Genomic DNA, 13,195 nt, shown 5'->3' with positions numbered 1-13,195 from the left:
TCCGCATTGTCATGCAACACCTGACATTTACAATTGCACACCTCCCTCGTGCACACCGCCATAGCTATCTACATCTTCCCCCACAACCTTGCCACACAATTGTTGTATGCCATTATTTTTATTCCTTCCCTTTCTCTTTCTTTCTCCTCCCTCTTCATGTTTCTTCCTTCTTTTCCTCTTCTTCCTCTTCTTCTTTCTTTCTCCTCCTTATTCATTCCTACCATCTCTCATTCTCTTTCTAGTCTCATTTTATTTTTACTCAAAATACCAATATTTATTAGTGTATTAACATATTGGACACTATCGACAGGTACATATCAATCTGATCAAAATCATTAAAAATAGATCTGATATTAGAAATAATAATTCTTAGTGAAAATTTTACCATCGTGAAAGAAGAGGAAGGGGGTGAGAATATTAAACAAGTCAAAAGTGACAATGGGATCAACACGTCGATGAAAGAAAAGGTAGGGGATGTCAAGGAAGCTAAAGTCGGCAAATGGGTCATTCTTAAGAGAGTAGTCAAGATATCAGTAGAGGAAAAATTAAAAAAATAGAGACAACAAGCGATGTAGAAGGCAAGAGTCAACTTCAACGAATGGCAGAGGAAGAAAGGAAGCTTAGGAGTGGAGTGACAATAACGTCAAAGGAGAAAGAGGAGCGTGAAAGGTAGCAACGTTGATGTGAACCAATGTAGGGGTAAAAATAATATTTAAAAAATGTTGATAATAGGTAAATTTTTAAATAAAAACTCATATATAAAAGTCGAAAACTTGAGATTTTTAAGAGTTAATGTCCTTTTCTAAATCTCAAACCTTGATTTATTGAATTAAAATTTACATATTATTTAAATATAATGAAATTTATAGTTTATACTTTTTTTTTCTTTTCTTATATGGGTGATATATAAAAAAAAAAAGTTAAGGGTTCATTTTAACTAATGTGATTTTAGCTATAGACCATTTAATTTCTTATGGTTTACTCATGTCTAAGATAACTTATATATTTTTAAAAATATAGCATATAAGTATCTCCCATCAAGTCTAAGTTAATAAATGTTAGAGCGACTTATAATAAATTATTAATATAATAATATATATTTTAAGTAAAAAAAGAATGTTCATTTTAGCTATTGTGATTTTCATCATAAATCACTTAAGTCCTTATAGTTTTGTTTGTATATAAAATAATCATTATATTTTTAAAAACGTAATATATAAGTCCTTTTCGTCAAATCTGAGTTGACAGATGTTAGAATCTGCTTCTTATGTGCTATGTCAACTCATAATAAAACTATTAATATAATAAAAATATATAATTTAATTTTAAAAAAAATTGAGACCACCATCAATAGCAGGAGGAGGCAACATCGCATAAGTGACAACTAGTAACAGCATCGGTTCATTGCTGCCTAGCAAGGTGTCACACGTCCGCGGTATCTCCCATGTCGACGACAAGCTCAAGAGCTTTCGATTTTGTCTTACGAGGATGTGCATTGACCAGTCCGACGTTAAGTATGCAATGGTCTCTTGATCCCTTTTCCTTTTCCTAAGCGTCTTCGTCCATGTTGCCTCTCATTTCATCATCTCATGTGCCCTCACCCATCGCATATATGACGTGGTGGTACAGCTCTCCCTCATCTCTACCCTCTCCTACCTTTGCCTCTCTGCCTTCGTTCGTTACAACGATCTTCGTCGTTTATTCTTCCTCGAAAAAATATATATTTTTTAAAAACTTAAATTATATATAATTTTTTATATTAAATAATTTATTATAAATAAGCATGTCACGTAATTAGATTTTAACATCTGTCAACCCAAATTTGACGGGAGGAACTTATATGTTATATTTAAAAAATATATATAATAATTATTTTAGATATAAATAAAATTATAAAAACTTAAGTGGCCCATGACCAAAATCACAAGGGATAAAATAATTTTTTTTTAAATTTAAATTATATATATTATTATATTAATAATTTATTATGAGTCATGAGACTCTAATATATATTAACTGAGACTTGACGAGAACGATTTATATGTTATTTTTAAAATATAAAAGTTATTTTAGATATGAGTAAATAATAAAGATTTAAGTAGGCATAAAAAAATCACAATACCTAAAATCAACCTTAACCTTAAAAAATAATAAAATAAATATTAATCAGCTTCCTTTTTTTTCCCGCATAGTAATCGATAACCCCTTAGAAAAAGGTTTGTGGGACCCGCGGTTCCATAGATAGAGAGAATCTCGACCGTCGGATTTAAACAGGACTCCATGATGGTGAATCGCGGGGGTGTTTCCGTCGCAACGGCCTCGATTCCTCGTACTAAGCTTACCCCATTTTAGCAAAGACGTGTAAAACTCTACGCAGAATAGGAGGGGAAAGGCCGGAGCATAAATAGCGAAAAGGAGAAGGATGTATATCAACTCTCTCGTTATAGAACCCAACGGCGAGTTTGGAGGAGGGATGGAGGAAGAAGGGGAGTCCCGATGATGGCGGCTGGTATAAAGAATCGCGGTTTTGACTGCGTGGGACATCGACTCTATCTCTCAATCCTCCTTCGGGGGAGAGACAAGGTGGGAATAGGGAGGATTGGAGGTCAGGGCAGGGTGGATGGGGACATGGCGGAAGGCCTATGGAGCTCTCAAGGATTCCACCATGGTCGGCCTCGCCAAGGTCAACAGCGAATTCAAGGTCCGAAACCTTACCTCAATTGAGATTTTCCTTTCGATTCGATCTATAAATCGAGGTGATCAGATGATCCTCTCTCTATCTAAATCGTGTTTCTTCCTTTTCTTCCTTGATTGATTTGATGCAAGGAATTGGACGTTGCGATAGTGAAGGCGACGAACCATGTGGAATGCCCACCGAAGGAACGGCATGTGAGAAGTGAGTGGATTTGGTTCCGGTGTTCCAGTTTAGGTTCTGGGAAATTTACATGTTTATTTCGGTGAAGAGATTTGGGAGATTTGGTCGGTTGTGTGAACAGTCTGATAAAGATGGAATTCGAGATTCAAGTCTTTTTTTAACATGGAAGAAAAGGATGATTCTATGTTGAATTGATCATTCTCTTTAAGTGTTTAGATTGAGCATCATGTACGTTGAGCCTTGTTTCATGTTCCAGGGATATTTGTTGCTACAGCTGCAACTCGGCCACGAGCAGACGTAACTTACTGCATATATGCGCTTGGCAGAAGATTGTCCAAGACACGTAATTGGACGGTTTGTATAATCCAGATCCTTTAGAACATCTCAGTTACAATCTTAGTCTATGCCTAAACTCTGAAGTAATAATAGCTTGTACACTGACTCTGTCATCTTATTACAAATTTGCAGTAGTTTCACTTTGAATTTGACCAGGCTAGCTTTCTCTAATTCAAAAAATCCTGTTGGTAGTTCTTCTTTCCTTTTGACTTTCCACTCCAATGGTAGCATCTCTGTTGTGTACATTGTGTAACATCTTTTACATTCGTTAAATGTGCTTCATGGTAAACATTAATGCATGAGATAAAACTGCTGATAACTATGTGGTTAAAGAGATGTTGCCAACTGCTGGTTTACACAAATGGGCCGCCATTGGACCCTTGAATTTCCAGTCTAGATCGACTTAGTTATTAAACAACAATGGAAGCTACAGTTGACATTTCTGATTGTCCACAAGCTGAATCTGTCATATTGGTGGTGCACAAAGTGTTGGATGATAAAAATGAGAGATGAAGTTTAGATAATACTGGTCAAGGAAGTTTAATTTAAGTAACTTGTCCTGCTATTTGTCATGATATTTTACTGTAATTTAGTTGTAGCAATATAACAACAACATTTTAAACAAATCATCTTGTTTATTTTTTCTTCAGGAAATGAATATGGGAATATTCCCCATCCAACTTTAATCTTGAATGCTTGAGGTTTTCAAAATTGGTATCAGCACATGTTTATAATTTTGTACTCCAAAACACGAATAAACCTTGACAAAATTTCACAGGTTGCTGTAAAAACATTAATAGTTATCCACAGAACATTGAGAGAGGGTGATCCTACATTCCGAGAGGAGCTGTTGAGTTGCTCTCACCGAGGAAGTATTCTACAGATATCGAACTTCAAGGATGATTTGGGTTCTCTAGGTTGGATTCTTTCTTCATCCTTTTGGAATGCCAAGTTCCAGGCTAAGTAGGAAAATTTCAGTCTATTTATAATGTCAAGATTTTGCGTCATGTAGCTTGGGACTGTTCTGCCTGGGTAAGAACATATGCACTCTACCTAGAGGAGCGGCTCAAGTGCTTTAGGATCTTAAAATATGATATTGAAACAGAACGTCAGATGAAGTCTCCACAGGAGTCTGCCAAGGTAGTTCGACTTTTCTCATTGTTACAGATTGAAGGATCACAAATTTATTTTCTTGTATCATGTGTGTTTTCTTGTTTTCTTTGCAAATTTCCAGTGGCATAGTCGAACCAGAAGTTTATGCTGTCCGGATCTGCTCGAACAGTTGCCCGCTTTGCAACAGCTTATGTTCCGACTTATTGGTTGCCAGGTGCCTGTAACTTCTATTGTCCATTATTTACTCTTCCGGTATCACTAAATATAACTCAAATGTTCTAGCCGGAAGGAGCAGCATTTGGAAACTTTCTTATTCAATATGCTCTGGCTCTGGTATGCTTTTGGTCTTTTTTATTCCTTTGTTCATGATTTTTTCTATAAATTTCTTTTTTAAGTTTAGTAACTGAAATTTTTTGTTTCTTGTTCTAGTCTAGTGCTATTTTATGCTGATCTCTACTCATCTGATTTCTTGAGTCAATATGACATTTATTTGATCATATATCTGCTCTAATTTATGTAAGGATTAGCTTCCTGATTTGAATATGATGTTAAAACAAATTACTAGGTCATAGTAATGTAGGATCTTAATATGTGGTTAGTAATGAAGTCTTCAAACTCAACTGAAGATTCAAAATAATACTTGAGAGGTCTCTCTTATAAGTTTCCTTATAATGATAAATTCTGAAGTTGGCAATTGTGTCACCTTGGCTAGTTAGAAGATTCATGACGATTCTATTTAGTTGTCATTTTTCTTGTTATTATTATCTTTGATCATGCTTATCACCTTTTAAAGTTTGTTCTTGCATTTGTTTAAATGAAGATTTTCATGATTATCTAGTAATAATGACTGTATATAAATTATCAATCGAATATCAAAGACTTGAGTCTAGTTATATAACCAAAATCTCCTGGAAACCATGTTGACATCCTTTTTGATGCGTGAGCACTATCATAAGCTTTCTTAATAATGTTTGCACCCATTTAGCAGAGATCAAGCTGTTAATTGTTTATTACTTTAAAAGAATGTATCAATTCATTAAATTTTGTTAGTCAACCAACCTATTGTTCTACACAGATCATGTTTATGAAGTTAATTCTTTATCTTGACTCTGCTATCGAAGCATTCTTCGAACCATTATTGAGTGACACGTCATGCACCTTTCTGGTGCATGCGGTGGGAACTTTGATTCTTTTAAATATCAGTGAAGGATCTCCTTGTAATGGGTGGGCTTTAAGTTTATTGTTGTTGACCTGGGCCTTTGTCTCTGCTCATCCATGAGAGAAAGGACATTGAGAAACTCTGCATGTGCCAGCTTTGTTTCAAAATAAAGTTATCCAGCTTAATCTGTTTGGCCATACCAAGTAACATTGATCGATTATGTTCTTTGTTAACCACCACAAGACCTTTTCATTTTAGAGATTTCCAAAGTAGATACTGCCAATTATGCCATGGGATCCACCAAAACAGATAGAATTAAGTAGGGTAATCTTATAGAACAAACAAAAAGGTTCCCCCAGTATAAACATGCAGCTGATACTTTCCTGTTTTATCGACTAGGTTTTGAAAGAGAGCTTCAAAATCTATTGTGCAATCAATGATGGGATCATCAATCTCATGGACATGGTACTTTCGTTTTGATAGTAAGATTTTGCGTTTCTTGATAAAAAAAGGGAATTTAGCAACTCCAGATTAGTTTACCGTTGGATCTAATGCAGTTCTTTGAGATGCCAAAATGTGATGCAATCAAGGCCCTTGAAATCTACAAAAGAGCCGGACGACAGGTATATATTGTTCTTACAAGGTCTCATTTTTCTGCTATTGACAACTAATTCTGCCCCCTCATTCTCTTCAGGCAGAAGCTCTTTCTGAGTTTTATGAAGTTTGCAAACATTTGGAACTTGCCAGGAGATTTCCCTTCCCAACCCTGAGACAAGTTCTGTTTTATCTATTTTAGGTTTAGGCTAGTATGAATACCTTATCTTTTTACCAACTAAACTAACCTGACTGAACTATTTAGCTTTTAACATCTAATTTGGTTCATCATTTAGTTGAGCTATGTCTATCTAGAATATAAAAAATGTTAAAACCTTTCTCATATGTGAGCTTAAACATATAAATGAGTGAAAATTTTGTCCCCATCTAATCCGTGTTCCAAGAGTTGGACTCAAGCTACTCTGCCAGTCCATGTATGAGAGGGTGTATTATAAATTATTAAACCTTGTCTCAACTATTGGCTTACGTCTAGAGGGTATTGGCAATGACTAATTTAACACTATCAAGTTGATGTGAAAGAATAAACTTGCTCCCACATTCCTCTTGAGGCATCTCTGAAATTTGTTGACTGAATATACTCTTTAGTTACATGGCAACTTTCCTACTATTGATGCTTTTTATGTATATTTTCTCAGTCACCTGCTTCGTTTCTTGCAACAATGGAAGAATACATCAAAGAAGCACCTGGGATTAGTTCTGTTTCAAGTAAGAATCTGGTGAGTGTAATTAAGTTTTCAGGTGCAAATATTTGCTTATATTGTTTCTTTTTCTAGATTGCTAAGAGCTTAGTCCTGTATAAGTAGTTTCAATTGGTTTTTTCCTAAATTCTGTTGCATGCAGTAAAGAAGCCCTCCACCTATTTGCTACAGTAATAATTGGATTGGTGATAAATAAGTTTCTGACTGGGAACTTTTGGTCTTTTGTTCATAAGAATATTGGTTGTTAAGCATGCGAGTGTCCAGGAGGAAGGATTATTTAATCAATTGTTGTGATGCAATGGATACTTTGTATACTATTGTAATAGATTTTTGTCCACTCACTAAATGATCTTTTACCATTACAATCATGATTCTTCTTTTTCTTTCCCTTTATGGGTTACATTTTGTTTGATTTTAGTTTTCCTTTGTCATTTTATATTTGTTGTTTGATAAATCTGTAAATGTGTCATCAAGAAGATAATATTCCTTGCTCACCGTATCCGAGAACTTGGATATCCCAATTTATGTCATAGCTCAGCATGCACCAATTGGTAAAGGTGGATAATAATGAAGCTTAATTGCTGAAATTCAAATGCAGAGCTATATCTTTGCCTAGCTTGCCATTGAAAACACACATAAGATATGACACATAGTCGTAAAACTTGGTAAGGCCAGATTGTGGCTTCATCACGGTTGAATCTTGAAGCATTGTTTTACATATTTGCATAGTGAACAATTTGAACTGTTCTTTTTATTTGGAGCAACAACGTTAAGCTGCGGTGTTTTTTTATATTTAGAAGTTGCTCGATGAATTGTAGTAGATGTCTTCAATGGTTTTTTTCCAAAAAAGTGTAGAAATTAAACCACCAACTTCCATTTACTAGATGTTAGAAGGAAGAAAGAAGGGATCCAGCTGAACTGGTAAAAAGTCAAGCAAGAAACCAAAATCAAGATCAACCAACGAAAAAGAACTGATGAGTCCGAGGAATACAGGTTCGCAAATCAACCCAATCAGATGAACTAAAACTAATACATGGAAGTCTCTGATGAAGCTTTTGCCATGCAATTGAATTGCAGTATATCTGGATACAATGAGCCAAATCACTTCTGTTGTTTTGTTAAGAATTAGATTGGGTCCTTTCCTACTGGTTTAAGTTGGAATTGATGATAATTTAACCAATACTTTATCATTGGTACCAACGCAGGTTATGAGTCCTTACCTAAGTACTGTGCTAGGATGATATTGAGTTACCTGGGAATTTGTGCTAAGCTTCTGATATCGAGTCCATTCGAATACTGTCTAATATATCACAGAGCTCTCAATTCACAATCACACTTTAAGACCCGTCATAAATTTCATTTCTTGAAGGAGTTATGAGGATGAATGTTCTCCAACATACTCTACACTTGCTAATGACAATACTCTACCATACATTAGCTTCCTACTTGTGTTCATCAGCGACTTCAAATAAATTTGCTTACGTGAAACTTGTTTGAACCAGGAATATGAAGATAGTAACCCACCATCATACAATCAAGATGAAGCCCCTTCTCCGGAGAATAAAAAACCAGATGAGGAAGAGGAGGAACAGCCACCTGCAGGGGAACAACCACCAGAATCTGAACCTGTCACGGAGGTTGAATCTCAGCCTGCTACTACAGGAGACTTATTGGTAACCCATGTGTATCCTTTTGTATATTTATTTCGTGAAGGGTCTGCTTTAAAGGAATGATATCTATCTTTATATCATTATGCAGGGTTTGAATGAAATAAATCCTGCTGCTGCGGAACTTGAGGAAAACAATGCATTGGCTCTAGCCATCATTTCACCAGGTAACCTAGTTTTCCTTTTCATTTTCTTGTTTTTTAGATTAAATATCCACTTCTCCACAGTCAATATATTTTTCATGAGCACAGGAGAATATGCTGCTGTATTTCTGTATCTTGTACAAGAATACTTTTCAAGATCACATAAATTTATCATTATATTATTGTTAAATCCATGAAATCATTGCAAGCAAGTATAATAAAATTTTAAATTTCCAGGGGATAATACAAAACCTTCAACAACTGGTGACTTGCTTGGAACCGATTCTTCTGGTTGGGAATTAGCATTGGTAACTGCTCCCAGCAGCAACACCAGCCACTTGGTTGAAAGCAAACTGGTATATTTGTTATTTATTTCCTTTCTATAATATTTATTTATGTCACTCGAACCTCATAAATCATCATTTTGTAAATGCTATTTCTGTTTCACTACAAAGATCAATATGCTTGATATCGTTCAATGTGTAATTTGGGTCATTTCGTATTTAAGTTGATAGGAAGCTTGGAAAACGAAATACAATCTGACTATTTGCTCACAGAAAATCTCATACATTCAGATCAAGATCTTGTTTGCCTTTATTTACATTAATTTTTAAGTATTGGTTATACTCTATGAGCAGCAAAACTAAAAGCCAATAATCTACCTGTTCTTTCCTTCTTCAGCGTTGATCGATGCACAGCTTTAGAATAATCTACCTGTTCTTTCTAGTTCATCTCCATTTCATGGTTGCGGTGCAGGCTGGTGGATTTGACATGCTCTTGCTCGACAGCCTCTACGAAGACTCTGCCAGGAGACAACAAATGGCTTCGGCTGACAGCGGCGGGCTGGACGCCAATCCTTTCGATCTTAGAGATCCCTTCGCCATGTCGAACAGCATCGCGCCTCCACCAAGCGTGCAGATGGCTCTGATGGTACAACAGCAGCAGCAATATTACCAGCAGCAGCTGCAGCAACAGTATTGCTCACCACAACAGCAGCAGCAGTTTTATCAACCTCAATACCCTTCGCCGCAGCAGAAGGGCTCTGCCAATCCCTTCGGTGACCTGTTCGTTGGCTTTTCACCGGGCGCAACCCCACAAGGCAATCAATATCTACACTGAGGCCCTTATTCGAAGCACGATCCAATCTCCTATCACGGTCAGCTTTCTTGTACTGTTAACTACGTCACCAAGCATGAGTTCGACCGAACGACCGGTATGTTCTTCTACGGCAGGACGAGGCTTCATTTGTGCAGGCCCTGCTCAAAGATGGAGTGCCCCTGCCATGCTTATCCATCTCATCTCGCTGGAGATAGTTCGGCCGACCAAGCATGAACACAACCTACACACAATTTCGAGTTCTTTTGGTAAAGCGTCTTTCTACATTAAACTGATCCATTTGTAACAATCCCTTATTATCATCCTGTGTGTTTAACCCCTGGCGGTAGCAACAGAGCATTCTGACATTGATATTTCTCTTTACGATGTAATCTGATATGCAAGAAGGTTTGGACACTAACGAACCAAACACGCCAATTCACAGATATTTGGTTGCAAGTGAAGCTATTGTTCGGATCATCTCTCATTCCTCAACCTTATTCAATTCGATCCAAATCCAATTCATGGCCACATACGTACTATATAGATCTCAGATTAGACCTAGTCCGTATTCGTTTCTAAAAACATTATGCATGACAGGGAGACATGCATTTGATTCGGATCATATTCGATGTATATTTTTCGTTGTATTAGAAGTCGATTTAAGATGATTCAGGATGCTTGGTCTTGAATTTGACTTGCATATTTTACTTAATCGTTAAAAAAAGTATATAATTTTTAATAAATTGATTGCATTAATTATAACGTTTCTTGATGAAGTTTTATATTACTTTCAATTAATTCAGATTTGTACTATTATTTTCTATTAATTTAAATATTTTATTTTTCATTTCTTATTTACGTACGTTCTTCACACGTTTTTCCTGTGTTTTAGATGAACTTATGATTTTGATATTTCGGATCCATGATAAATCCGCATGCAAACTTAATCTTCTCTATCCAACCCGGATCCGCACTGACCCGGTACTACAGCGGGTAGGATGCGGATCCAGCTGCCTACCCCATGACTTGAGCGGACCGGACGCGCATGCTCGATCCTAATCGTTGCTTCTCAATTGTTCTCCCCCTTCCTCTCTTCCTCCTCCCGTCTCCCCTTCGATGGCTCGATTGATCTTTGCCAGGACCGTAGCCGGAGCCTCGCCCAGCCTCACTACTGCCGCCCGCCTTTTCAGCTTCCGTCTCCTCTCCGGCCGTCCCGAGAAGGTAGAGCTCTTCGAGCAGGAGATCCAGGCAGAGGATCCCTACTCGGAGATCGAGGTCCTCGGGATGCGACGCCTCGAGGAAGCCATATACGCCATCATAGTTCGCAGATCCGCTCCCGATTGGCTGCCCTTCATCCCTGGCTCCTCCTACTGGGTTCCGCCCCGCAGGCGCCCTCATGGTGTCATCGATCTCGTCCACAGGCTCACGTATCCGATGACAGAGGACGAGATCATGTCGTTCACCACGGATCGTGGCTGGCCTTCCTCCTCCTATTTTGTGAAAGGTAATGAAGCAGATAACCTTTTGACTTGTAATTGATACATATTTTGTGGCCTCATATTCATATTCTTTTGGGAGCTTTCGAATTTATAGTTGATGTTACTATAACTAATAAAAATTTATGTGATCAAGGCATCAGATTTTTAGTTGATGTTACTATTTACAAAGCAGTTCAGTCCATTTTTGTGCATACAATTTTTTTTTAAACAATAGAGTAAAACCAGACTTGGGTGCTTATGCTAGTCATGTGTTTGGTGCTCTTAGACAAAGCATCTGCTTGAACAACTGGAGCTCAATGTAGATAGCATTAAGGTTAAACTCAGCTATGCCAAATTGGAACTTTTTTAGTAGTGTTGGAATAAACCTCTAACTAGTACTTAAGCCACGATACCGGCCTTACTGTATTGCAAAACGTGGATCTTAGATAACCCTTTATGACAGGTGTAATTACTGCAGGCATTTATTTATTTTTATCTACATGACTATTTGTCCGATGGCCCCATCTCTCATCTCCAAAGCTTGCCGATCGACCAGTTAACCTTGTATGAGCTAACTCTGAAACTAAAGTTGGCCAATGAAATGGAAGCCAAAGTTAACAAATTGAGGCATATGTTTCATGATTTCATAACACACTTGCAATTCCTTCATTGTTTAAGATGATGATGTTCTCGGCAAAACGTAGATAAAGTATTGCGGAAATTCATTAATCATATCATAAATTACTATTTTATATATTGTGAAGAAAATACTATATTACTTCATATTTTCTTTCTGGGCATATATCTCCATGTTGTTAAGCTGGTTTGGTTTCTGCCAATGCTTTTAAGGTGGTCAGTTTCCAGCAGAGTTAGGTTGTTTGTTAAATTTTAATTAAAAAAAAAAGATATGCATCTGTTTTGCCGGTGGAACTCATTTTTCTTTCAAAGTCCCTTCACTCATGTGCCTCCTATGGACTACAGGTACACCTCTGCAACCAATGAAGAAGAGCAAAGGGAGGACCAAGGTGCACTCTGATGATGAAGAACGCTAAACGTCGCCCAACAGGTTGCCATTGAGGTTAGTGTTTTGTTGCTTCTACTTGTTTGGGGAGTACAATGAACAAAGAAACCAGGATAGAAATCAATCAAACTTAATTCTTCTGCGTGTGTGAATTTATGTGAGTGTCATCTTTGACATTGTTCAGCCCAAACTTAATGAATGTCAGTGCTAGTGAATTTGTTATCGGAATTGGTGAATCTGTGTATTAATATGCAGGCTCTTTCATGCTGCGACTTAAATGCCAAGCATTTCAGCTCCTTGTACACATGGGAAGGGAGATTGCAGCTGTTGGCTTTCAGTTCACCAATGCAAACTAGTCCTACCTTCTCTTCCTGCCCCCAGGCATTCAGATGTTGCAACTTTGGTAAAACTTTGTTCATAATGTGATCAATAATGATCTAATCCACTTATATTCATATCTATTCCATAATGAAAATGATAAAATTGGCATGTGACCACGGACAATGCCTCATTTCCAGTCTTTGCCAACAATTAGGCTTTGTTGATTTGATGTTTAGGTGATGCATTAGTAGAGTGCAGGAACCTCAGCTCTGCAATATCTGGCTCAGAACCATTCAGATCTTCTCACCACGACATCGAAATCCTCCAAGGTAAACTTTGCCACCTTCCTTCAACTTTGTGGTTTGCTCTCTTTGGTTTTAGGAATAGGTGAAGTCGGTTATTATGTGGAGAGTAACTGATCAGTTGAATTGGTAGAGCCATTAATATTAACATTGGAAGGTAACCGCAGTCATTCTCTGTTATGTTCCAACTTAAAATTTGAAGCTTCTTTTTTTGAATAGATCCTTTTGTGATGCCTTGAGCTCTAATAGCAGTTTATGGGGCAAAAAGGATGAAGAAGATAAATGAAGTTAATATTTGGTGATGTAATGGCTTCGTAGTAATTATTGTCTGATGCAGCAATTTTTGGGGAAGAGAAGAGGAATTGACGA

At 37.1% G+C, this 13,195-nt stretch overlaps 2 protein-coding genes across 4 annotated transcripts; both read left to right on the top strand.

Annotated features, from left to right (window-relative positions):
• The first annotated feature begins 2,451 nt into the window (after positions 1-2,451).
• On the top strand, positions 2,452-10,160 carry LOC103983164 (putative clathrin assembly protein At5g57200). Of its 3 annotated transcripts, XM_009400349.3 has the most exons (16): positions 2,452-2,701; positions 2,827-2,896; positions 3,132-3,229; positions 3,990-4,128; positions 4,224-4,351; positions 4,446-4,538; positions 4,607-4,657; positions 5,883-5,948; positions 6,041-6,106; positions 6,178-6,258; positions 6,734-6,814; positions 8,299-8,469; positions 8,555-8,630; positions 8,844-8,962; positions 9,363-9,762; positions 9,839-10,160. In XM_009400349.3, the coding sequence occupies exons 1-15, from the start codon at positions 2,621-2,623 to the stop codon at positions 9,723-9,725; spliced, it is 1,683 nt and encodes a 560-aa protein (XP_009398624.2). In that variant the 5' UTR covers positions 2,452-2,620; the 3' UTR covers positions 9,726-9,762; positions 9,839-10,160. The 3 variants fall into 3 exon arrangements, with proteins under 3 accessions (XP_009398624.2, XP_009398623.2, XP_018680070.2); XM_009400348.3 differs by having other exon boundaries at positions 9,363-10,160; XM_018824525.2 differs by lacking the exon at positions 6,178-6,258 and having other exon boundaries at positions 2,453-2,701; positions 9,363-10,160.
• Positions 10,161-10,750: 590 nt separating this feature from the next.
• LOC103983165 (uncharacterized) lies at positions 10,751-12,714 on the top strand. The gene is made up of 3 exons (XM_009400352.3): positions 10,751-11,208; positions 12,164-12,260; positions 12,459-12,714. The coding sequence occupies exons 1-2, from the start codon at positions 10,821-10,823 to the stop codon at positions 12,232-12,234; spliced, it is 459 nt and encodes a 152-aa protein (XP_009398627.2). The 5' UTR covers positions 10,751-10,820; the 3' UTR covers positions 12,235-12,260; positions 12,459-12,714.
• The last annotated feature ends 481 nt before the right edge of the window (positions 12,715-13,195 follow it).

The sequence above is a fragment of the Musa acuminata genome, chromosome BXJ3-4 (assembly GCF_036884655.1).
Source record: "Musa acuminata AAA Group cultivar baxijiao chromosome BXJ3-4, Cavendish_Baxijiao_AAA, whole genome shotgun sequence".
Lineage (NCBI taxonomy): Eukaryota > Viridiplantae > Streptophyta > Magnoliopsida > Zingiberales > Musaceae > Musa > Musa acuminata.
Note: the sequence above shows the minus strand (reverse complement) of the source record. Positions and strands in the feature narration are given on the sequence as shown.